The sequence below is a fragment of the Pristis pectinata genome, chromosome 10 (assembly GCF_009764475.1).
Source record: "Pristis pectinata isolate sPriPec2 chromosome 10, sPriPec2.1.pri, whole genome shotgun sequence".
Lineage (NCBI taxonomy): Eukaryota > Metazoa > Chordata > Chondrichthyes > Rhinopristiformes > Pristidae > Pristis > Pristis pectinata.
Window position 1 is genome coordinate 27,665,951 of NC_067414.1, and position 24,913 is coordinate 27,690,863.

Genomic DNA, 24,913 nt, shown 5'->3' on the forward strand with positions numbered 1-24,913 from the left:
GTTGTGATTACCTGTCTTGGTAAACTACTGCTGGCAGGGGGAGGTGCAATGCCCAGCTGATTGTAAATATTCAGTCCAAAAGCATAAACAGATCCATCTTCTGTCAATACAATGGTATGGTCCTTCGCAGCTGCCACCCTAGAACAACGGTGGCTTGCTAATCCTTCAACCATTCGGGGAACCTAACAAAACAGCATTTATGCAGCAAACTTTTATTCAAAAAGTTTCAGCAGAAATGTTTACATGTACCTTTAACAATGTTTCACCAAGCAGCTAAGAAAAAGTTAAAGAGGTGAACTGTAGAAGCAGCAATTATGATCATTAAAAAAGTATTATACAAAGTCTTAGGAAATAATTTTAATTTCTAAGCAAAAGGGGGCACTAATAGTAAAGGATAACCCATAACACCATGAGACATAGGAGCAGAATTAGGCCATTCGGCCCTTTGAGTCTGCTGTCATTCAATCACAGCTGATTCATTTTTCCCTCTCAAACCCATTTTCCTGCCTTCTCCCTGTAATCTTTGATGCCCTTACTAATCAAGAACCCATCAACCTCTGCTTTAAATATACCCAATGACTTGGCCTCCACAGCCATATATGGCAATGAATTCCACAGATTCACCACCCTGACTAAAGAAATTCCTCCTCATCCGTTCTAAACGGACATCCCTCCATCCTGATGCTGTGCCCCCGGTCCTAAACTCTCCCACTACTGGAAACATCCTCTCCACGTCCACTCTATCCAGGTCTTTCAATATTCAGTAGGTTTCAATGAGTTCTCCCCCCAATCCTTCTAAACTCCAGCAAGTACAGGCCCAGAGCCATCAAATGCTCCTCATACATTAACCCTTTCCTACCCAGGATCATTCTTATAAACCTCCTCTGGACCCTCTCCAACACATCCTCTCTTAGATATGGGGCCCAAAACAGCTCACAATACTCCAAATGCCTTATAAAGCCTCAGCATTACATCCTTGCGTTCATATTCTAGTCCTCTTGAAATGAATGCTAACATTGCATTTGCCTTCCTTACTACCAACTCAACTTGCAAGTTAACCTTTAGGGAATCCTGCACTAGGACTCCCATGTTCCTTTGCACGTACAATTCATGAATTCTCTCCCTGTTTAGAATATAGTCTTTGTCTTTATTCTTTCTACCAAAGTGATAACCATACTCTTCCCTATGCTGTATTCCATCTGCCATTTCTTTGCTCATTCTCCAAAACTCTTTTTTGCTCTTATGCAGTCTTTGACTTCCCTTGTCAGCCACGGTTGCACCACCCTTCCTTTAGGATGCTCCTGGAGCGCAGGAGAATGAGGGGAGACCTTACAGAAGTATACAGAATTATGAGGGGTATAGATAGGGTGAAAGTATGCAGGCTTTTTCACCCACAGGTTGGGCGAGACGAGAAGAAGAGGTCATAGGTTTAGGGTGAAAGGTGAAATATTTAAGGGGAATCTGAGGGGGAACTACTTCACTCAGAGGGTGGTGCGAGTGTGGAATGAGCTGCCAGCTGAAGTGGTAGATGTGGGTTCAATTGTAACATTTAAGAGAAATTTGGATAGGTACATGGACAAGAGGGGTATGGAGGGCTGTGGCCCAGGTGCAGGTAGATGGGACTCGGCAGAAAACCAGGCTGGCATGGACCAGATGGGCCAAAGGGCCTGTTTCTATGCTGTAGTGCTCTATGACCCTATGACTCTTCTTCTTTGGGATGAAATGATCCTGCATCTTCTGAATTACTCCCAGAAATTCCTGCCATTGCTGCTTTACCATCATCCCTGCTGGAGTACCCTTCTAATCAACTTCGGCCAGCTCCTCTCTCATGCCTCCGTAGTTAACTTTACTCAACTGCAATACCAATACATCCAATTTTAGCTTCTCCCTCACAAACTGCAGAGTGAATTCTGTCATATTATGTTCACTGCCCAAGGGATCCTTTAGCCTAAACTCCCTAATCAAATCTGGTACATGGCATAATACCAAATCCAGAATTGCCTTTTCCCTACTGGGCTTGACCACAAACTGCTCTTAAAAGCCATCTCGTTGGCATTCTACAAATTCCTTCTCTTGGAATCCAGTACCAACCTGATTTTTCCAATCTACCTGCATGTTGAAAAAAAACATGACCACCATAACATTGCCTTTTTTACATGCCTTTTCTATCTCCTGTTGTAATTTGTATGTCACATCCTGACTACTATTTGGAGGCCTGTATATAACTCCCATCAGGGTCTTTTTACCCTTGCAGTTTCTTAACTCTACCCATAAGGATTCTACATCTTCTATTCCTATGTCACTTCTTGCTAAGGATTTGATTTCATTTTTTAAACCAACAGACCCCCACCCCCTCTGCCCACCTGCCTAGCTTTTTGATAGGATGTGTATCCTTGGATGTTTAGCTCCCAGCTGTGATCTTCTTTCAACCACAACTCTGTGATGCCAACAACTTCATACCTGCCAATTTCTAACTGCGCTATAAACTCATCTAGTTTATTTCATATACTGCGTGCATTCAGATACAACACCTTCAGTGCTGTATTCAACACCCTTCTTCTCAAATTTGGCTCCATGTTGCCCAAAGTTAAATTCTTATCCCTTTCTAAACATTGTCTTATTCTTTATTCTGGAGACTTCAATAACCTCTCCTGAACTCTCCTTCCCTTTTATTTTATCCATATTTTTCTAAACTGTTGAACCCACCCACCTACCAAATTGAAAATGTTAACTTCTCATTTTAATGTTAGTATGTTGGGAGACAAGTGATAAACTCAACCTCAAGGAACAGAGCCATTCCTGATATATTGGTTAAGAGGTTGAGCCCTTCCACTTTAATACAACTCCATGATTGCCAATCCCTGAGCTCTTATTCTTCCCTTCCAATGGCTGCTCCCCTCCCAATGACTGTTGGTTATCACACTGCTTCCTGAAGACTGCTCCTCAGCTACCCATCCAACAGACAACCTTGATTATTCCTTATGCCGGGAAGCATTTTATAAATAAAGTCAGTCCCTGCTGTTAAATTCAACTATCACCAGTAAAAATATAATCTGGATTTCATAACGGGTGGATCAGTCCCCAACATCTGTTTCCTATTATTGTTGTAGACATACTTCAAAAAGGATAAAATGGTACCCCAATTTAGAATCTTTAAAAATGTAAGACACCCCATACGCCTCAACTATGTGGGAGAGGGGAACAAAACAAAATAATGAATTCCAAGTCAGAGGGAGAGAGGTGGCAAAAAAAATCACTGAAACTTTGTTTGATGACCTAGGTTACTGGGAGATACTGTTAAAAGCAAAATGCAGGGGCCAAAATAAGAGTTTCAAGACAGCTGGAAGCTCTGATATTCAAAATGAAGCAAAAGGGAAAAAAAAAACAAGAAAAAAAGTTTTTTTTTGGAATACCCATCCAGAATATTCAGCGACTTGGTGATCAGACAAAAAATTCCTAATATCTCAAAAGCAGGAAACTCATTTCTCTCCCTCATATCATCAATAATAGCTCATTCTTTATCTCAATGTCATTTTACTCTACTGACACCAAATTCTTTGATTCTTAATATCAATTGATGTCTTTCGTGAACACAGTCAGCAAATAAGCTTCCACAACTCTCGTGGGTAAAGAATTGCAAAGCTTAATCACTCTCTGCATGAAGAGATTTCTTTTCATCTGTCTTAAGTGGTCAAACCCATATTTTGAAACTGTGCCCCTGGTTCAAGACTCCTCCCCTAGCCAGAGGGAACATCAATTCTGCATCTACCCTACCAAGCCCCATTAGAACGTTGTATGTTTCAGGAGAGTATAGACCCAGTATCCGCTCAAGAAAGAACAGGTCCAGTCTGCCTAATCTTTCTTTATAGAACAAATCCACCATCCTAGGAATCAACCCGGTCACCTTTGCTGCACTCCTTCTATCCAGGGCCCCATATAATTGGAGCAAGTCTAACTCAGGCCCTATTTATTTGGAACAAGACATCTCTACACTTATACATGTTCTTACAATAAAGGACTATGTACTATTTGCCTTACTAATTGCTTGCTGCACCTGTATAATTCCCTATGATAATTCACAAGCTTTTCTCCTTCACCAGTGAAGCACCAACTTTATCATTGTGAAAGTGTTGGGATAACTGACAATACAATCCTCAGCAGTTTGGGAAATTTTTTTTTAAACCAATATCACTTATAATCAAAGAGTGGGACCCAGTTCACGATAAATACACTTAGCCTACTAAATTCTGCACGTTCAACATCTTTTTGTTCTGGAGAGGAGAATGACCACAGACAGGTTGTTACATCAGTTCTAACATTCTGGTTATGCATTCAGATTGTTTCACAGAATCTCTGAATACAAGAAATCACAAAGGTTAATAGTAGTCTCAATTTCTGCATATCCAGGCCTCTTTCTGTTGAAATGTAAATGCATAATCTTCTCACCTGTTGCCAAATCAGGTTAGATGATCAAATGTGAGAATAAACTAGAAAACAGACTCCACTTGGAACTTGAAAATGGATCAGGCAATCTGAAAAACTCCAACAGTCCATGCAACTCTAACTACTGCCCAAGAATAGGACTACAAATCAGTAAATCCCAACAACACTTATCAGAAGTCTAGATATGTGATATTGCCCTCACTTGGATTCACCAAATTATCCTAGTCTCCAAACAACAGATGCATGACAACCATACTGACAACTCTCCCTTTAATCTGAGACTATGCACCCTAATTTTACATTTCATTCCCAGGATAAACAACCACAGCATACTTATCCTGTCAAGCCCCCTCAGAATCTTTAACTTCTTTCACTAGCATCTTGAACAAGGGGGGGGCAAACTACAAGGGGCCAGTCATTTAAAATTGAGGTATGTGGAAATTTCTTCTTGCAGAGTGTGGTGAATCTCTGGTATTTTCTGCCTTGGCTGGTGGAGTAAACTGGGTCATTAGAAGTATTTAAGGTGGAGGTGGATAAATATTTGATAAATTGAGAAATAGAGTATGGAGAAATAGCATAGAAGAGTTGAAGCCAGCTTAGATCAGCCATGATCATATTAAATGGTGGGGCAGGCTTGAAGGCCTACACCTGCTTTTACTTTCTTGTGTTCTTGTTCTCCTAATATCCAATGAATATAGGCCAAATCTACTTGATCATTCCTCAGGGTATTCTCCCTGTTCATACTACGTAATAGCATAAAATATATTCTCCCCTTTCCTAAAACACTATAAAAATATAAAAGATTTTTATTTACTAGTTACATGTACATCAAAACACAGTGAAATGAGTCTTTATGCGTTACTGAGAATATGCTGGGGGCAGCCCGCACGTGTCACCACTCTTCTGGTGCCAACACAGCATGCCCACAGCTCCTAACCTTTACATCTTTGGAACGTGGGAGGAAACCAGAGCATCCGTTGGAAACCCACACAGACACGGAGAACGTACAAGCTCCTTACAGACAGCGGCAGAATTTAACCTGGGTTGCTGGCGCTGTAATAGCATTACGCTAACTGCTACACTACCCAATCACAAATAAGTGTAACAAGATTTTTCTTTTAATTTACATACAAGGTACGTTTGTTCATCTCCATGTCCAAGGCGCCCTCCCTGACCATGACCGCAAGTATATACTTGACCTTTCTGGGAGAGGAACACAGAATGGAACTTGCAAAGCACAACCTGAAGGCATAAAAGAACAAAATAAAGTAAATAATTTGAAGAGTGAAGAGATTTTTGTTGTTCTCAATTTTACATGTCCAAGTCTTGTCTGTCCCATTGGGTTATGGGAAATAGTTTCCACTAGTAATTATAGAAAGCAGTATCTTGATCCTATTACAGCAACAGCTTCAAATTTGGTTTCATTGCCGTTTTCCCAAACCATAATGGGTAGAATAAACTTGATGCAAGCTTTGTGTCAAACAATACAAATCTAATCCAGAGCAAAGTTCAAAACATATTAAAGAAATAAGAAAGGTAGGCCCATCTAGCACCTCAAATCTGTTCTGCCACTTAAGATTAAGGTTGATCCGATTGTTAGTTTCAATTTCACTTTCCATCATGATCCCCCTTAAAACGTAGTTTCTGCCAGAATTGAAAAATCTCTTTCAGCCTTGAATACATTTAAAGGCTTAGCATCCACAGCCCTCCAGAACTCAGAATTCCAAAAAATTCACAAACCTCAAAGAAATTATTTTTCAGATCAGCCTAAAATGTACCTCATGATCTTGAGATCATGCCCCTGATTCAAGAATCCACCAGTAGAGCAAACATCCACAAAACATTCTACCCTGTCAAGTCACCTCAGAATTTTATGCCATTTTTCAATTAGATTACTTCTTGTTGTTCTAAACTCCAAGTACAAGCCCAATCTACTCAAACTTTCCTCCTAAGGTAAATTCTTCTTCCCATGCACCAATCTAGTAAATTGTCTTTTCACTACATCCAAAACAAATACACCTTTGATTAAATGAGGAGACCAAAACTGTTCACAGTATTCCAGAATGATCTTACCGAAGTAGGATCTATTTTTATTGAAACTTGTCCAATTGGAACACAATTAACTTTCAACCAGACTGTGAACAATCTACTAAAAAGCAACCTATGATTAAAGCAGTAATCTGAATGATACTTCGTGAACAAGATAAAGCTGTAGTAAACCAAACCATTGCTTAGTTTGATAACCAAGACATATAATGCATTTTAAAAATTCATTTGTGAAGTCAGTAGATCTACACATACCAATCAGCATAATACTCCCATTTTAAATTACATGCTATACTATTCAAAATTTTGCAATATCCATTCCTTTTACCTCAAAAAAAAACTACTTCATTTCCACAAAATACACAATTACAAGTTCCATATCCCTTCCATTACATTTAACTTGCCTGAATTTAGCTTCCTTCCCAACACTGTTACCAACAACGCCTATAAATATTTGAAGTGAACTACAAATAGCAAAACATGGCAATCACTTTCCCAGGCAAATACCTAACACTGTTCATAATCTTAGTAATACTCCACCCTGCCTGTTCATCTACTGTTGAAATCCTCATCCATACCTAGGTATCTCTTAGTTATTGCAACCCACTTGGGTGGCTCTCACATTCTACAATCCATACATCTGAGGTTATCCAAAACAATGATGCCCCTGCTCTAATTCACCATTGCTTGTAGATATACTTGTTTCCTAGTTAAGTAACACCATGATTTTAAAATACATCCTTGTTTTTAAATCTTCCCCTTCCACCTACAGCCTTGCCCTTCTGTAATCACCTCCAGTCCTACAACCCTCTAACATGATTATTCTCCTAATTCTGACCACCTTCACACCCCTAAAACTAAGCACTCACACAGATCGGTGACAGTGCCATAAATAGCCAATCCTCCAACCTCTAGAAGTCTCGTGCCAAACTTTTACACCTCTCATTGAGCCTTTAAAATACTCCTTAAGACCTACCTTCTCAACTAATCTCCCCCACAATATTGACTTCATGTGGTTCAGAGTATAATTTTGTTTCATAATGACCTTGAGATGTTCTACCACTTTAAAACCAGTACACAAATATAATTTTTTGATGATGTCACAGAAAATAAAGCTTGTGCTTTTGTTTTAAGTCTTATTCAAATTTGAGAGATTTAAATCTCAAGCTCAGGATGCTTAATATGATCTATTTAGAGGATAAATGTAGAGGTGTTTTACAGTTTTCTTAAACATTTGAAATCTTTTTTTCAAATACAAGACAAAGGGCACACACTTCAGACTAAATATACATAACTAAATTAGTATTAATAGACATTTCACAGTCTCAGGATATTTGGAATACCTCTACTAATCAATTAAAGAACTAATGTTTTTCTGAGAAAAAAATCCAGCTGTCAATTTATGTAGAACATTCTGCAAGCAAGAAAATGAGATTAGTGATGAATTCATGTGCTTTGCTTTAAAAGAGTATATGGGAGATGGGACTTCTCTTTATACTTTGAAAAGTGTCATGAGATAAGGGAGCTCCAAGACGCAGGCAGGGATAACTCAACATCTCACCCAAAAGATGAGACTTGCAAAAATATAGCACTTTTTCAATCTGATGCATCGACCTGTTTTAATGGTCTTGGGGGTAAAGCTTGAACCAACATACAGAGAGTGCTACCACTGAGCTAAGGTGACACTGCAAGATAACCATTGGGAAAATTATGAAATGTCTTCTGTGGAGCCCACATTTTATTATAGGAATGGATTTTAAAATATAGCATTATTGTAGGAAATGTTTTATACCTGTTTAATATAGGTCCCTGATCTCGAGAAGTAATCTACAAGCTCAGGGTGATGTTTGCTTTGTTGGTTTCCATGACCAAGAGTAAAATTAGTGTTGTTACCCCATGTATAGACTTCAGTAGGATCTAGAAAAAAAACTTGAATATACACATCAGAAGTAAAAGACATTAAACCACTAAATAGAAAGCTCAAATATTCACATCTAAATCCACTGATTTATTAATTCCAATTGCCAAAGCACTTTTATAGAATAAACTAAAAAAATTTTAAACAAAATTTGATTTGTTTTCTTTTACAAAACTTTAAGCATATTTTCTCTTGCTCTAAAGTTGATCCACTTTGTAACTAGCCAAGCAGGATTACAGATTGCCTGCTTACAGTATTTGTTGATGTCAACTGCAGGCCGCTCCCATATTTTCTCTCTCAAGCCAACCAGTTAGTTTTATCTGCAACTCTAGTTCTCAGAAGGGCTTTCAATGAAGCTTGTCTGTTTGCAAATTATGACCGTATTAAACAGATGGTAGAGTAAATTGCAAATAATGAATCTCTAAGCTAGTCTTGTATTTAAGTTGTATGCATAAGTCACTTTTAAAATGTCATTGAATGTCTCTCCAATTCCATTTGAATCTGGAGCTGATAGACAGTAATATGTGCTCAAAATCTTTCTACTACAAAAATGCAGGAAGCTCAAAAGAAGTTGATAGTCCTCAAAAAGAAACTGCAGAGAGAAAGAGGTAAATACCAGTCTTTCTATAAATCACATATGATGGTCGATCTTTCATGGCCAAGTCGAGCGTACATAACCCTTCCTTATCCTGCACATAAAGGCTACTCCCACCGTGCTGCAAAACAATATGGAGAAACTCTAAATTAGAAACTATAAATTTGACATGCTTCAAAGCCAGAGATGTACAAGACAAAAGCCAAGGAACTCTGAATCCCGAAAATTTAATGAAGTCAGCACCAAATTGTAATTTTAATAAATGGTATAGTCGTGACTCAAGCAATAGAAAGACCTTCCAATTACAGTTAAGTTTAGTTAGTTACTGATTTGCTCTTCCCCAGTATTCTGGATTTTGCATGGAATGGCTGTCAAGTTTGGGATTTCCACACATGCTTGCACAAACACAAAAGTTTCACACACACCACCAGTGATTTCTCAGCTGCTCTCCGATGCTGGACTCAGAGTTTAGCAAATCTGCAAATGTGTGGCAATCCCTCAGTACTTATGCCAACTTAAACCTGGCGCCAGCAAATCTCCTACAGCAATTTCAAACTAGGAAAATAGTCACAAGGAATTAAGGTGCTGGTGTTTTAATCTTTTAATTGTTCAAATGTTTTATTAAGAAAGTTAAACTGTTTATCTTCTAACAGTTTGCTTTTTTTTAAAAATAGTTTTGGAATGTTTTGAATGATGAATACATTTGCAGGGTTCTGACATCCAGCTAAGTTAGGGCATAACACAGCTGGAGGCTGCAAAGGTCCGTTTTCCCGCCAACCCCCCCACCAGAGTTTAATGGACAGGATTTAAAGTGAAAGACTTTGTTGCCATGTGCCCTTGCCACTGACTCAGTACTCAGCAGCAAGTTCTCTGCAGGGTATGTGAGAAAGGAAAGAGGCAGGAACAGCAATCATTGATTCAGTTCCTCAAATTAACTCCGTTAAACATCTGCAACCCAACTCCATAATCCAGCTTTTCACCTTACCCCTGAAGATCCATAGTTGATAAAAATCTAAGATTTAAAAGTAGCAACTGATCTAGTATCAATTGCCATTTGTAAGTTCGAGACACAAATGTTTTGTTTTCATTTGTAGGATCTCGACATCAATGGCAAGGCCAACATTTATTGCCCATCCCTAACTGCCATCCATAAACATTTCCACTTCTGTCCAACTGTATCATGGGAGGAAAATCACTGATGAAGTAGCTGAAGATTGTGTTGAATGCTTCCCAAGTTTGTTCCTAAAATGTTTGCCTATAATTTCTATGCCCCTTCATCCTAGACTTCCCAACCCGCCAAGAATTTTTTCCTCCTAGACTCCCCAACCAGCTGAGAAAGTTTCCCTGCTGGACTCCCCAAATAGTGGAAATGGTTTCTCCGAAGACTAACACTGTGTTGGCCTTCAGTGCAAGAGAATTTGAGGTGTCTTACTTCAAGTACATACAGCCCTTGTGGAACTACACTTAGAATGTCTGTATAGGTCCTGTCTCCCTACTGAAGGAAGGATATACCTGTGGTACAGAGTGTGCAGCAAAAGTTCACCAAATTGACAACTGGGGTGACATTTTTGTCTTATGAGGAGATAAAGCAAACTCAGCCTATCTTCTTTAGGGTTTAGAAACGCAAGAGACTGCAGATGCTGAAATCAGGAGCAACAAACAAGATGCTGGAAGAACTCAGGTCGACATTTCCAGTCAAGACCTTTCAAATGAATTGCAGTCCAGATGAAGGGTCTCAACCATTTCCCTCCACAGATGCTGCCTGCCCCACTGAATACCTCCAGCACTTTGTTTCTTTAGGGTTTAGTTGAATGAGATGTGACCACTTCAAAATGTACTACATTCTTATGGGGCTTGAGAAGGTAGATGCAGAATTGATGTTTCAGGACAAAGGCGAGGAGAAATTTCAGAACCTGTTGGGTGAATCTTTGGACTTCTCTACCCAAGAGGGATCTGGAGGCTCAGATGCCAAGCATATTCAAGACAGAAATCAATTTTTTTTTAGATATTAAGGGAGTCAAGAGATATGCAGCAAATGCAGGAAAATGGTGGTGTTGGGGTGAAAGATTAGCCATGATCTTACTGAGTAGCAGAAAAGGCACAAGGATGGAAATGGCCTACTCCTATTTCTTATGTTATTGTCCCAAACCAGCAGAAATATATTCTGCCCTAGACTCCACCAAGAGCAAAACTGGTTTCTCCAATTACTCCTCAACAATCTTATAGGTTCATTTTCCAGCATTGTACTGGATAGTTAATTGATAGGATTTTTCCCCAGCATCGATTCTGTTAACTAGTCTAAGCTCTATTATTCATCGTGTTAATTAATCTGGGGTGTCAGCAAATTTCAATAGAATTGCTCATGTACAATATCATTTGTGCAAATCAAAATTCAGCACAATTTCCTAAACAATATATCACATCTGTATTCCATTAATGCTGTTACAAAAATCAAGTCTCTATTATATCTTATAAAAAATAATAAACAGTTTGCTCCTTTGTGTCACTGGTTACTGCCTTTGAGTCACTTCAAATACATAATGGGTTTTGAGTGACTATAAAGTCTGAATTTTAGAATTTCCTCAACTCCACAGAAGATCTTTGATGCCAAACCAACCTGAGGGCTGATCATTCAATGACTTTCTTTGATCTGTTTTCTCCTGATAACACAAAACAAGATGAAATAAAAGAAAACTTCTGTATTACAAGATCAAGAAATTAACCATACAAGTGGACTCCTGAAATAATTTTTAAAAATACAAAATCAGAATAGATTACAATACCTTCAAAAGAAACATAGCACAATCAATGTGTCCATAGAAGATACTTCTGTGCAGGGCAGTCCATCCAGATTCTTTGTCCTTTGCAGAAGGATCAGCCCCTTTTCTTTCAAGAAGCCAACCCAAAACTGACTTTTTACCACAAGATGCAGCCATATGTAGAACAGTCCTACCAAAGCTATCCTTCAGGGAAGCTGCATTGTAGCAATAAGATGAAAGGAAGACCTTATTCTGGCCTTCCGTTCCCTTTGTCATCACCGAAGTCACGTCGAGGGCATGCTGCAAAGATCGGCATTTTGGAGTGCAGTCAGCAGTCACAGAATTCATCTTGTATCCTCTAGCCAGGTCTTCAAATCTTAAGGGCTATGGAACTTGATGCCTAGAAACTATCAGGGCACTAGATTTGTGCTTGTGTTATAAAAAAAACACCGCACTCTAGCAATTCTGCACTCTTAGTTACATTAACTCAGTACATGGAAGCAGTACGGAATTAGTTCAAGATACTGCTTTTTTATATTATAAAACATTATATATAATATGGCTCTCTGTTGCAATTAAATAGTCAAAAATAGAAATTTAGTTAAATCTGTGGAAAATAAAAACAGTTGTAAACTTCCAGTCAAAATATAACCATCGCACCCTCCTGAATATTGTTCCTTTGAAGCCAACCACCACAGGGGAAGGGAAGCTCCCCTTTGACTCTTTTCTTCTTTAAGCCTCCATAATTGCAAATGCTACCTGTAAAAAAAATCAAAAAACAGATCAGTGCTATCTAAATATTTCCAAGTATTGTTCCAATTTACTATTAGAAATAAAAAAATCCCTATTTACCCACATATAAATTTTGACAGGATATCTTTTACAAGATTGTGGAGCACGATTAGACTATTTCTCCGCTTAAGCTGTCCCACCATTCAATGAGTCATGCCCGAATATTCAAGGCCCAACAATGAGTCCACATACAATCCTTTGCCCCATTTCTTTTAGTCGTTTCGTAAATTAAATCTATCAGTTTCAGATTTATGTTTATTGTTGGCCTAATATCCACTGCCATTTGGAGAAACAAGTTCCAAACTTTATGTACTCCTTTCAAATGCACTCCCTAGTTTTGGACTTCTCAACCAGCTGAAATGGAGAGGAGCCCTTAAAATCTCCACAGATTCCTTCAAAGATCAATATATGTTCCAACAAGGACTTTGTACAACTACGGTGTAACTTTACCTTCGTGTACTCCAGTTCACCAGAATTAAACTAGCATTTCATTGACATCCTCTGATTATTTTCTGGACCTGTTCATGTCATTGTATTGTTCAACATACATGTGCCCACTCCTTCAAATCTTTTTGTACCTCCAAATGCTTTTAGTTTGTTACCATTTAGATTATACTCTTCCGTCCTTCCCACATCCTAGCCAAGCCTACGTGGCCCAGTTTCCACAAATTTATTCACCATTAATCTAGTAATCTCTCTTCACAATTGAATGTTTCACTCTATACAGCCTTCACTATCACCTATCTTTGTATATGGACAAAGGTGACCCCATCACCCAAGTCATTTATACATAAAGTGGAAACTCAAGGCCCCACAGATCTATGAGCGATAGTATCATTCACGTCTAAAGTATGAGTATCAGCCCATGATTATCTCTCTCAGTCTCGTGCTAGTCAATCAATTTCTTAGTCAGGTATACAAGTCTCTTTCACTTCCATCGGCTTCAATTTTAGCTAATAGACTCTTAAAAGGGACTTTATGAAATGCCTCCACTAGTCCACAGAATTAACATTTCCCTGCCCACTACTTCTGCTAGTTCTTCAAAACAAAATTCAAGCAGATTTTGCAGAAATGACTATCCTATACAAATGTATTTTGTGTTTCTTTGCTCAAGAAAATTGAGGTGGTCAGTCATTCTGCCCTTAATAACAAACCCTAATAATTTCCTGACAACAAAAATTAGACTAACTGGTCTGCAATTACTTGGTTTTCCCCCTCTTTTTCTTCTTAATAGAATTTTCTGGATTGGGGAAATATTCCATTTTAGATGCTCAATTTTGTAACTTCAGTGAACAGTTTCCCAATGGGCAAGGTAACTATAAGATCATATTTTGGGCATCTGCAACGTTCTCACCCACTTCCTTGAAAATCCTGGATTGGTAACCATTTGGGCCTAGGGATGTGTTATTCCCATGAAATGTTATTTAGCCAGTACTATTACATTGCTGATTCAATAGTTCCTACAGAATAAATGGAATTTTCTTCTCTTTACAAGGAACAGTTAGTGTGCCATTTCCTTATTTTAAATTATAAAATTATTATCTGCTTTAAAAGGGACCCCCTGACCATCAGTTTTTCCCCAATAGAAATGTACCGAAAGGCAGAGTATCTTTCTTTAATTGATTAGAAGTTGAATGCTGATAGCGGTCTTTTAATTTTTCATGCCAGTCAGTGTTCAAGTTTCTGAACTATAAGTGAATGCCTTATGACCCTTCGGCACACTCTCGAACCAACATGCTATGGTCATCAGTGCATATGCCCTAACCCTTGAAGCTTTGGACAAGGCAAAGGAAGATATCAAACTTGGGCGAAAAAATTCCTTAACCACATGCCAATGGGAGACAAACTCACTATCATGAATGACTTCACCACCAATAAAAGAAGTGACTCAACCCTCTGGCAAAGCACGACCAACGAGAAAGAAGCAAGGTAGGCCAACTCCAGTGGGGCCATCCTCTTGACAAAATGGTTATAAGTAACACCCTGTTTCATCAGTGAAACAAAACATAATGTCACAGCAATCTCCCTAGTCCAAGACATGACACCTGCTAGATTACATCATCTAAGCAAGGGACCACAAACATGTGTAAATCACTCACGCTGACCACCACCAATGACTACTGGCCTGACCACTGCCTAATCTACCATTCTCTCCATTAACCCCAAATGTCAAAAGAAGTGATCTCACAAAGCATGAATGGAGACCCCACAAGGTGAGACAGTACCTCACAAACAACCTATTAACCCAGGACTGCAGAAGCTGCAGTCCATAGCTCACAGGTTTCTCTGAAGTTTGCCCTCAGTGGCTAATGTGAAGAGAGTCTAGTTTTTTTTTCTCAATAGAACCAGGACTAGTTTGATGAGAATGACCATGAGATCAAGGGACTAATTAACCATCAAGGTAAGGTGTCCCTGAATTGGAAAAGAATGACGATACAGGTATTGAGGCAGAGGTGCAATAGAAAACCTGGCTGGAGGATGGAGTACAGGAGGCTCAGCAATTTGCTGATACACAAGATAGTGACTTAAGCACTTTAAAAGGCATGTAGGGCTCAAACTCAAGGCCCCATTTCACTTAGAACCAGAATGGAGATTAACTCATCAATACTTGCTGGAAGGAGCAAATTGAAAACCTCCTCAAGACTGTGTCCTTGATGTGAGTGCCCTTGACTCTATCCCACAGCAACCTACTTGGGCCAGCTTCCACCATTCTTAACTGACAAGCAGCAGAAAGTGTCATATCCCACCAGAAAGTGAATAAGACACCGGGAGCAGACGTACCCCCACTGAAAATTTAAAAACACAGCAGTGAAGACCTTCTGTCACAAATCGCCTCACTGCCCACTTCTGGGAAGAGAAGGATATGCCACAGGAGATCAGAAATGACCATCATCAAGAAAGGAGACAAGTCCGATTGCAGGTAAGCCGAGAGTAGTCTCCCTGCTGTCTACTAAAGGGAAATTCATCCTCAACTACCTCCAGTCAACGGCTGAAGAATTGCTCCCTGAATCAGTGTGGATTCCATCCATCCAGAAGTACAGAGGACATGATCTTCACTGCATGACAACTCCAAGAAAAATGCAGGGAGCAGCACCAACCACATACATCAGCTTTCTTGACCTTACCAAAGCCTTTGCTCTATCAAGCAGCAGGGAACACCACAAATTTGGCTACACAGAGAAACTTGCCTTCATCTTACAGTTGCTTTATGATGGCACACAAGTTGTGATATTAACCAGTCTTGAAGACCAGTGTCAAATAAGATTGTAAACACTATCTCAATTTTTCTTGGCACAACATTGCATCTCACCTCCAAAAGATATCCCACAAGAGTGGAGCTAATCTTTTGAACTAATAGAAAGCCTATGGCAACTGCACTCCAGAAACAAGATTCCCCAATCAGCAAAGGTAGAGTGCCAAGCCATGACCAACGCTTTCACTCAAGCACAAGTGGATGGGCCTTACACTCAACCTCTGCAAGACAAAAAAGGTCCTCTACCAACCTGCCCCAGATGTAGCACACTGCCCACTGGTAATAAAGGTCCAAGACAAAACCCGGAAAATACCTACCACTTCCCATATCTCCAATGCTACTTCTTGGTCGAAGCCGATATAAATTAAGGTGGTAGTGAATTTCATCAATGTGCCAGAAGTCTTTGATCAGTTGAGAAAAATAATATCTGTACATGAAGATCAGAACCACAGATTTAGCACAAAGCTCATGGTTTGCTGGATAGCAGTGATCCCTGCCCTCCTATATGCTTCCAAGACCTGGGCTACCTGCTGCGGGCATCTCAAAGTACTAGAAAAACACCACCAATGCTGTCTCCACAAAATCTTCCAAATTCATTGGAATGGTAAGCAAACCAACATCAGTGTCCTCTCCCAAGCCAACATCCCCAGTTTGGATCCACTTGTTATTTTCAGTAGGCTATACTGGCTGGGCCATGTCATTCACCAGACTTCCAAAACAAACACTCTATTCCAAAGCTGTCATGAGAAGAAAGGATTCAAGGCTGTGTTCAAAGCTTCCTTGAAGAAATGAATCATCCCCATTGACTCCAGAGTATCTTTGGCCCATGACAGCTCAAAGTGGGAAAGGAGCATCTGGGATGACAGAAAACCTTTAAGCCATACATTAGCACAAATAGGCCCTGCAAAATGGTGGAAAGGAGAGGACAACCTCAAACCATTCATCCACACCATCAGCCACAACCTGCCACATCTGGGGAAGAATACAGGCATCATGGGGGGGTAGGGTTACATTCCTAGAAAAGAGTAAACAATGTGATTTTCTATAATGTGAAGCATGTCATCTGCGCATGCGTCCAGAAACACAAGTTGAAAAAAATTGTTTATCTGTTTACTTTTTCACTTAAATTCTATAAGAGTGAATTTTATTCCATATCTCAAATTTTTGGGTAACAATTTCTGAATTCTGTTCAGGCAAGTTTTCATTACCCAAACAGCTGTAAGGCCAGGGACACCTGTATGCTGTTCCCACATTGGCCTCAATCACCTCAGAACCTACAAAACTGGAGTGGATACAAGTCATCCTCGATCTCGAGGGGCTGCCCAAGGAGTATACAAATCACTGAAAATTAACATGGAGGTACAGCAATTAGGAAGGCAAAGATTATGTTGGACTTTACTGCAAAAGGATTCAAATACATGAGTTGCTCCAATAGCATGGAGCTCTGGTGAGAGCACTTCTGGAATACAGCGTACAGGCCTGGTCACTTGAGCCAACAAAGAATATACTTATGATAAAAAGGGAGAGAGCAAAGGTTCACTAAATTGATTCCTGGCATGGAAGGTTTGTCCTATGGAGGAGAGATGAAGCAAACTGGGACAATACTATCAAGTTTAGAAGAATGAGGGGCAATCTCTTTGAAACTTGAAAAATTCTTCTAGGACCTGAACAGGCAAATATTAAATGTTTCAACTGACTTGTCTGGCTACAACCCAGAGTCCTGATGCAGGGTTTCAACCTGTAACATCAACAATTCCTTTCCTCCCACAGATGCTGCTTGACCCACCGAGATCCTCCAGCAGATTACTCTTATTACTCCAGATTCTAGCATCTGCAGTCTCGTGTCAATATAAATACCAAGCAACAAGAGAAGTTAAGTGGCTGGGTATTGCGCAGCAAACAACTCATCTTCTGGCACCTCAAAGCCTTTCCACTATCTATAAGTCAGGAGCGTGATGGAATAGATTCCACTTGCCTGCATCAGTGCAGCTCCAACAATTCTCAAGAAGCCCAACACCATCCAGGACAAAAGCAACCCGAGGACTGACACCCCGTCCATCTCTCTAAATATTCATTCCCTGAATCAACAGCATACCAAGGCTGCAATGCGTTCCACCTTGCACTCAGCTGAAAGTCAAAAATCACAAAAGCTTTGCTATCTGTTTATCCTCATCTGTCAAAGCTGCAATGCACATGTATCCTACCCCCATTCAAAATATACTGTGTTGTATGTACTTGGTCAGAATCAAATAGAAGCTAGCACTGAAAGATGTTTTTACTCTAATGAAGCCTCTCAACAAATCAGTTTAATCTAAGGCTATAAATAAAACATGGTACAATGGTAGATTTCTCCAAATAGAGCAAATCAAGACTACAATATAAAAAAATAAATCAGGTCTCTTTACGAATCAAGACAATAGTTCACCAAACCTCAATTATAGTTAATTTTTTGTCATGAAACCAGATTTTCCAAAAGCATAATATTAGATTGTGTTTCTGCACTGCTGCATTACAATTTGTACAAAATTAATGACTATTCAGAAATTCAGCCAAGTTTTTTTTCCCTGAGACCTGTATTTCAGGCCTTGTATTTACATGATCCTGGTTGTAATATTTTCCATTTGTTTTGAGATTTAAGACAGTTCACATGCCATTTAAGGGAATCTGACACACAAGATGTATAAATGATCTCAATGTGCAGTTGATTAAAATGAGATGATACATTCTATTAGCAGAAATCAGAATGCATTTATATTTTCATTCATTCCAGGAATGAAAATTCAGTATTGCGTCATGTCCCTGTAACGACTGAAATATTTTCAAAGTATCATATTTTTTTGTTCCCTCTATTTTTTGGGGTTGGGGGAAAGAGCATCAGTCCCACATCAAGCTGAAATGGGTCATTTTGTTACAATGAAAAGACCCACACAAAAACCTGTGCAACTAGCGCTGGTATGAAAGCTGAAAACAGAATATGGTGCATTATGGCAGAGATCAAGATTTTTCTGGAGTGTACTACCTGTGGCTACTGAATGAAGTAGAGACCATGTTGACATTTAATAGGTTTATAAATAGCTCAAAGAATTAGCAATAGTTCCATTATACAGTGTTTTAGCAAGATTTTTTTTTAAATCCAAAATGCTCAACAGGAGTGTAAGAAACAAAAATGTAATACTATGCCAGATAAGGAAACATTAATACAAACAAGAAAAAGTTTCTGCAGAGAAGTTGCTTTCCTGATAGCACCTCCATAGGCGAGAACATAAACATACATGTCTGTGATAGCTGTTAATAAGGACTAAGCTCATGCTGCTCAGCTTTTGAATTAACAAGTTCAAGGCTGGCAGACAACAAAGCCTTTTAAAACCCTTTGAAGTATCATTTAATGCCTTCAAGATGCAAATCATATTTAAATAAATCATCAAAATAAAAACAAAATGTTTCTATGCACTTTCAACATTTAATATTGTAAAGCAACAAGGGAAAAAATAGAAGCGCTGTTAGTCACTTTGAATAAAATAAATAACTTTGAACATGAAATGGCCATCCATCATTTTCTACATTGGACACTTTTTTTTGAAACAGGACCACACTATATCAGGGGAATCACTGGTATATGTGTCAGTAATAACCAGAGGTACTGAGAGAGGACACCTAATTGGGGAACAGATGTAACTTTGGGCTCGAGAGGTCTAATCAATTTCTTTGATTCATTTACAATATTTCACTGCATTGCAGACTTATTGAAACCACTTGTAACCTTCATTTGGAACCCAGAAGTTTATATTCAGTTCAATATATTTGCTTGTTTCAAAAGCAAGGTACCTAGTGAGTTTACTCCATCGAACCCCATGCCCAGTTCAGACTGCCAGACGATGGTAAGTGAAACTCTTATTTTAAGAATCATCCATCATCTTTCCTAGAAGACTATTCTTTTGCTAACCTCAAATGTCTGAAAGAGTTCCCAAAATAGAAAAAGTATAGTTTAATATGGTTGCCAAGAGCAACATTTCAAAGTCTGAAACAGATGAATTGTACTCCAACATAGAATGCACTCATTTTCCTTTTTTTTGCCCTTTCCTGAATGCAATGAGTTATGCAATGGCAACAATTCCCCAATACCAGCAGCCCACTGTGGAAATAAATCTACAAGGCATGTAATGGCAAACTACTTTACCACAAAACCCACTGTAGTGACGCCGAACTGTCACCACACATTTGTGCACCCTCTGCAGCAGTTCACTGCTCGGGACTCAAGAAAAACAGTCAAAATTTCCTCTCCTAAAGTTGCCAGTTAACAAAATTAATTGAAGTATACTACACCCACTACTAATCTTTGGTATAGATTAACTTCACACTCTAGACCTGGGTTTGAACAATATAATTATGGAGAAAACAATTAATATGAAAAGACAGATGCCACAATCCAACATTCCCAAATATTATAGCTATTGATAACAAAGTAATAAGTCCTCAAACTTCAATCACAGAACCAAGAGATAAATACAAATTTCATAAGTTTCAAGAAAGCCCACTTAATTTCACACAAGACAGGCTATCAAATGGCCTGTCAACAATAGGAACAGATGGCCAAAGAGCTGTTCTTCAATTCACAGTATGGATTCTATCTAGAGGCATAATATACATGATTTTAATCCACATCATCTTCAAGAGAAATGTAGGGAAGTGGGAGGCACGGTAGCATAGCGGTTAGCGTAACGCTATTACAGCGCAGGCAATCAGGGTTCAATTCCTGTTGCTGTCTGTAAGGAGTTTGTATGTTCTCTCCTTGTCTGCGTGGGTTTCCTCCCACATTCCAAAGATGTACGGGTAGACCAACATAGGATTAAATGGGTGGCGCGGACTTATTTGGCCGAAAGGGCCTGTTACTGTGCTGTATAAATAAAGTTTAAAGGTAAACATCAACCACTATACCTGACCATTTTTGATCTCACAAACATCTTAGACTCAAAATGAGGCAACATCCTTTTTAGATTTGGCTCCCCTCAGAATCTCATCTCCAATTTACATTTTCAATATGATGACATGCAAGCCCTTATCTTAACCAATGGTTCACATCAGACCCAATATCACTACAGAATGTCGTTGAGCAAGGCTACAACATCATTCCAACACTTGTCGCAATCTTTCTGCTGCAGTGTACCTCCAATGAGCTACCCACTTGAGGCAAACTGCAAAACAAATGGGAAATTGTTCAAACTACATCACCTCCTATCTGGAACCAAGTTCACCCTCTGTTTCAGTCATTAACCCACAGTATGCAGATTATGCTCGTTCTTATGTACATGCAGAGGACGAGCTCCAAGCTATCATTGTTTCATTCTCTGAAGCATACAAAAAAGAAATGGGCTCCCATTGAACATTCACAAGTCAAAAGGTCCTCTCTTAACCTGCCCCCATCGGACAACACAGGCTTCCCACAATGGAGTTTTACAATAAGACCATGGAAATTATGGATCACTTCTTATATTCTAAAGCTATCATTCAACAAAGGCTTTGAAAATATCAATGATGAAATTCCGCGATGCCTTTGGGGCAGCACCATAACTTTTGGTTGTTTGAGAATATGTATGTTTTATAATCAAGACCTCAAACCCAGCACACTTCTTCTGAGAAGCAGACTGGCTACAGCACATACCAACCAGATAAAATTCTCAAATCCATTGACAGGATAGACAAACTAAAATTACTACCTTCTCACAGGTCAACCTCCCCAACACTGAGGCTTCAGTGTTTCCCAGACCACTCTGCTTGCATTCCCTACACAAAACTCCCAAAACATTCTATTCCAAGCGCCGTCACAGTAGAAATTTACCAGCTGGCAAGATGAAACACTTCAATGATGATCACAAAGACTCCTTCAAAACATTTTACATCTTCACTGATTTGTGGGAATCCCTTTCTCATGATTGCTCACAATGGAGAAGGAGCATCTAGGACAAAACGGAAGACCTCAAACAGAAGTCCAGAGTAAACGTCAGAAGGAATGCACCAGCTACCAAGCTGCCCACCTGCTGTTCCCAGTCAAGCACCTCCAGTCTCACCTGAGGAAAATGTCTGGCAAACCCACACTGGCCTCATCATTCACTCAGAACCACAAAACTAGAGTGGAAGCAAATCATTGTCAATGCCCCCTTCCCCCCCACAAACTCATGGACTTCCTAAGCAGAAAAGTTCCATGAATTCTGATAGAGAACTCAAAGTGCAAAAATAAAAATCAATAAAACTGCAGATGCTGGAAATCTGAAATAAAAATAGAAAATGCTCAACAAGTCAGGTAGCAACTGTGGAATGAGAAACAGTTAACATTTCAGAACAGAGACTCTTCCTAAGTAACTTCATAGCAAAGTCTCACCACCCAGCGCAATCATGATCTTCAGCAACTGTTAAGAGTACCAAATGCAGAACTGAAGCACTGGTTCCAGATAACACGTGGGACTGAGTTTCATCCAACCTGCCATATGCACTAATTCCGCTTCTTTCTCCTGCCCTAATCCCACAACCTCACTGACTTGCTACAACATCTGTGGGATGAGCAGCACTGGATGCCTCCACTCTGCAGGACCAGAGGTTCCTTTTCTGACAGCCTTTGACAGCTCCCAGTTTCCTTCACAGACATTTAAAAACATCAGAATTGAATAAAATAATTAAATAAAAACAATTTAGTTCAAAATACAGCACTGTACCCTGTTAATTAAAAGCATAAATATGTACTCAAAGCAAAATAAAAACAAACTTCATTTTTAATTAACTTCCACAATAAGATTAACAAGGAAGGAAACCGAGTACAAGATAAAGCTTGCCAAAATTCTTTTTTTAAAAATCAAAAGTCTCTTTAGATATTTAAAAATAAAGTTAATAAAGAACTGATCCTACAGAAAGTGAGCATGGGGTATCAATACAAGAAAAATGAGAAATAGGGATTTTGCATCAGTCTTCACGACAGAAGATACTAGTAACATCTAAGAAATAGCTGCATATCAGGAACTGGAAGGAAGGAAAATTACAATCAATCATCAGGGAGCAAGCCATTGGAGCTGCTAGATGACAAGTCTCTGAATCCCAACAAACTTCATCCTAGAGTCTTAAAAGAAGTGGTTTGCAAGATGGTTGATGCACTGATTTTAATTTTCCAAAAATACTCAGATTTATGGAAGGTTCCATAATAGTGGAAAAAAGCAAGTGTAACTCCTTTATTCAAAAACAGGAGACAGATCACAGGAAACTACAACCCATAACCTAAGCAATTTGAAAAATTCAGTGTAATTGGGCAAAGTCAAAGGTTTGCGAAATAAATAACATTTGACTAATTTCTAAGAGTTAAGTGAAGAATTAGCATGTGTTGTAGATAAAGAGGTACCAGTGGATGTACAAAACTTGGATTTCTAAAAGGCAATTGATAAAGTGCCATATTAGAGGTCATTGCAGAGAATAAGCCCACAATGTGGGATGTAACAGAATAGCATGGATATAAGATTAGCTGGATAACAGGAAACAGCATAAAGCACAAGTAGGTCCTTTTCTAGTTGGCAAGATACAAGGAGTGGTGTGCCACGGGGATTGGTGCTGAGGCTTTATCTATAAAAATGAACTGGATAAAGGTACCCTGGGCATGGTTGTTAAATTTGCTGATGTCACAAATATGGGTAAGAAGGTAGGTTGTAAAGAGAATATAAGGAGGCCAAACCACAAAGCAATATAGTGGTCAAAATTCCCACAAATGATATCCAATGAAGCAAGATGTGAAATTGTCTCCAATGGTGTGGACAACTAAAAAAAACATATTATCTAAATGGTGAAGGATTTGAGCTCAGAGATACAGAGAGATCCAAGTATCCTCATGCATGATTCACACTGACCAGAGGACAGAAAATGTGGTATCTTTGTTCAAGAAGGGCAGCAGGGTTATTGGAAAACATTCTGATAGATAGGATTAGCTCTGCTTGGAAAGGTGACGATCAATCAGAGATAGCATGGCTTTGTTAGGGGGAGATCCTATCAGACAGGTAGCAAAATGCATTGGTGAGGGCAGTGCAGTTGATATAATAAATCTGGACTTCAGTTAGGCCTTTAACAAGGCCCCACGTAAAAGACCGATCCAAAAGGTTAGCGGCTATGAGATTCAAGACAAGTTGGCAAATTGAATCCAAAAGTGGCTTGCTGACATGAGGGAGAGGATAATGCTGAAGAGTTCTTTTTGTGATTGGAAGCTTTTTAAAATATATATTTTATATAATGTGGATGTGAATGTAGGAGGTATCTTAGCAGATGACTAAAGAACTGATAGTGTTGTTGATAGTGAAGTGGATAGCTTTAGGTTACAAGAATACATTGACAAGTTGGTAAATGGGCAGATGGAATTTAATCCTGATAAGTGGGAGGTGATGCACTTTAGGAGGACTAATAGGGGTTGGACATAAACAGTGAATGGTAGGGCCGAGGGTGTACTGAGGTACCTTTGCATACAAGTCCAAGAATACCTGAAGGTGACAGCACAGTTAGAAGAGGTGATGAAGATGGCATATGGGATACTAGACTTGATTAGCCAGGGCACAGAATAAGAGAAAGGATGTTATGGTATAGCTTTATAAAACATTAGTTAGGCCACAAGTGGTCCTGTCATTATACTATGGGATGGAAATCAATTGCATGAGAAAAGGAGCAGAGGAGATTCACTAGAACGAACCAGGAATGGAGTTTTTCATTTATGAAGAGATACTGGAAAGGCTGAGTTTATTTTCCTTGGAGAGGACAAGCCTTTTGGGGGTGGAGGAGAGTGGAAATCTGGTTGACGTATACCAAAGTATGAAGGGCATATACAGGGTATAGTGGGAAACTTTTTGCTACAGTAGGTGTCAAAAACTGAAGACATAGGTTTAGGGTAATGGGGAAGAAGTTTTGAGTCTACCCACGGAAGATATTTTACACACAGAGGATGGTGGATTCCTAATGCTCTGCTTGAGTGGGTGATGGAGACATGTACTTGCACAGCATTTATTAAGTATCTAGACAACCACCTGAATTGACATAAAGGTTACAGGCCAAGTGCTGGTAAATGGGATTAGTGTAGATGGATAATTAATGGT

The 24,913-nt window shown here is 39.2% G+C and overlaps 1 protein-coding gene across 1 annotated transcript in view; it reads right to left on the reverse strand.

Annotated features, from left to right (window-relative positions):
• ibtk (inhibitor of Bruton agammaglobulinemia tyrosine kinase) overlaps positions 1-24,913 on the reverse strand; it is a 109,209-nt gene that overhangs the window by 77,306 nt on the left and 6,990 nt on the right. The window contains exons 2-6 of the mRNA XM_052025105.1: positions 11,786-12,520; positions 9,024-9,123; positions 8,282-8,406; positions 5,575-5,685; positions 12-182 (exon numbers count right to left, since the gene is read on the reverse strand). Coding sequence (XP_051881065.1) covers positions 12-182; positions 5,575-5,685; positions 8,282-8,406; positions 9,024-9,123; positions 11,786-12,109 — 831 coding nt within the window. The 5' untranslated portion in view covers positions 12,110-12,520. The remainder of the gene's footprint in view (positions 1-11; positions 183-5,574; positions 5,686-8,281; positions 8,407-9,023; positions 9,124-11,785; positions 12,521-24,913) is intronic.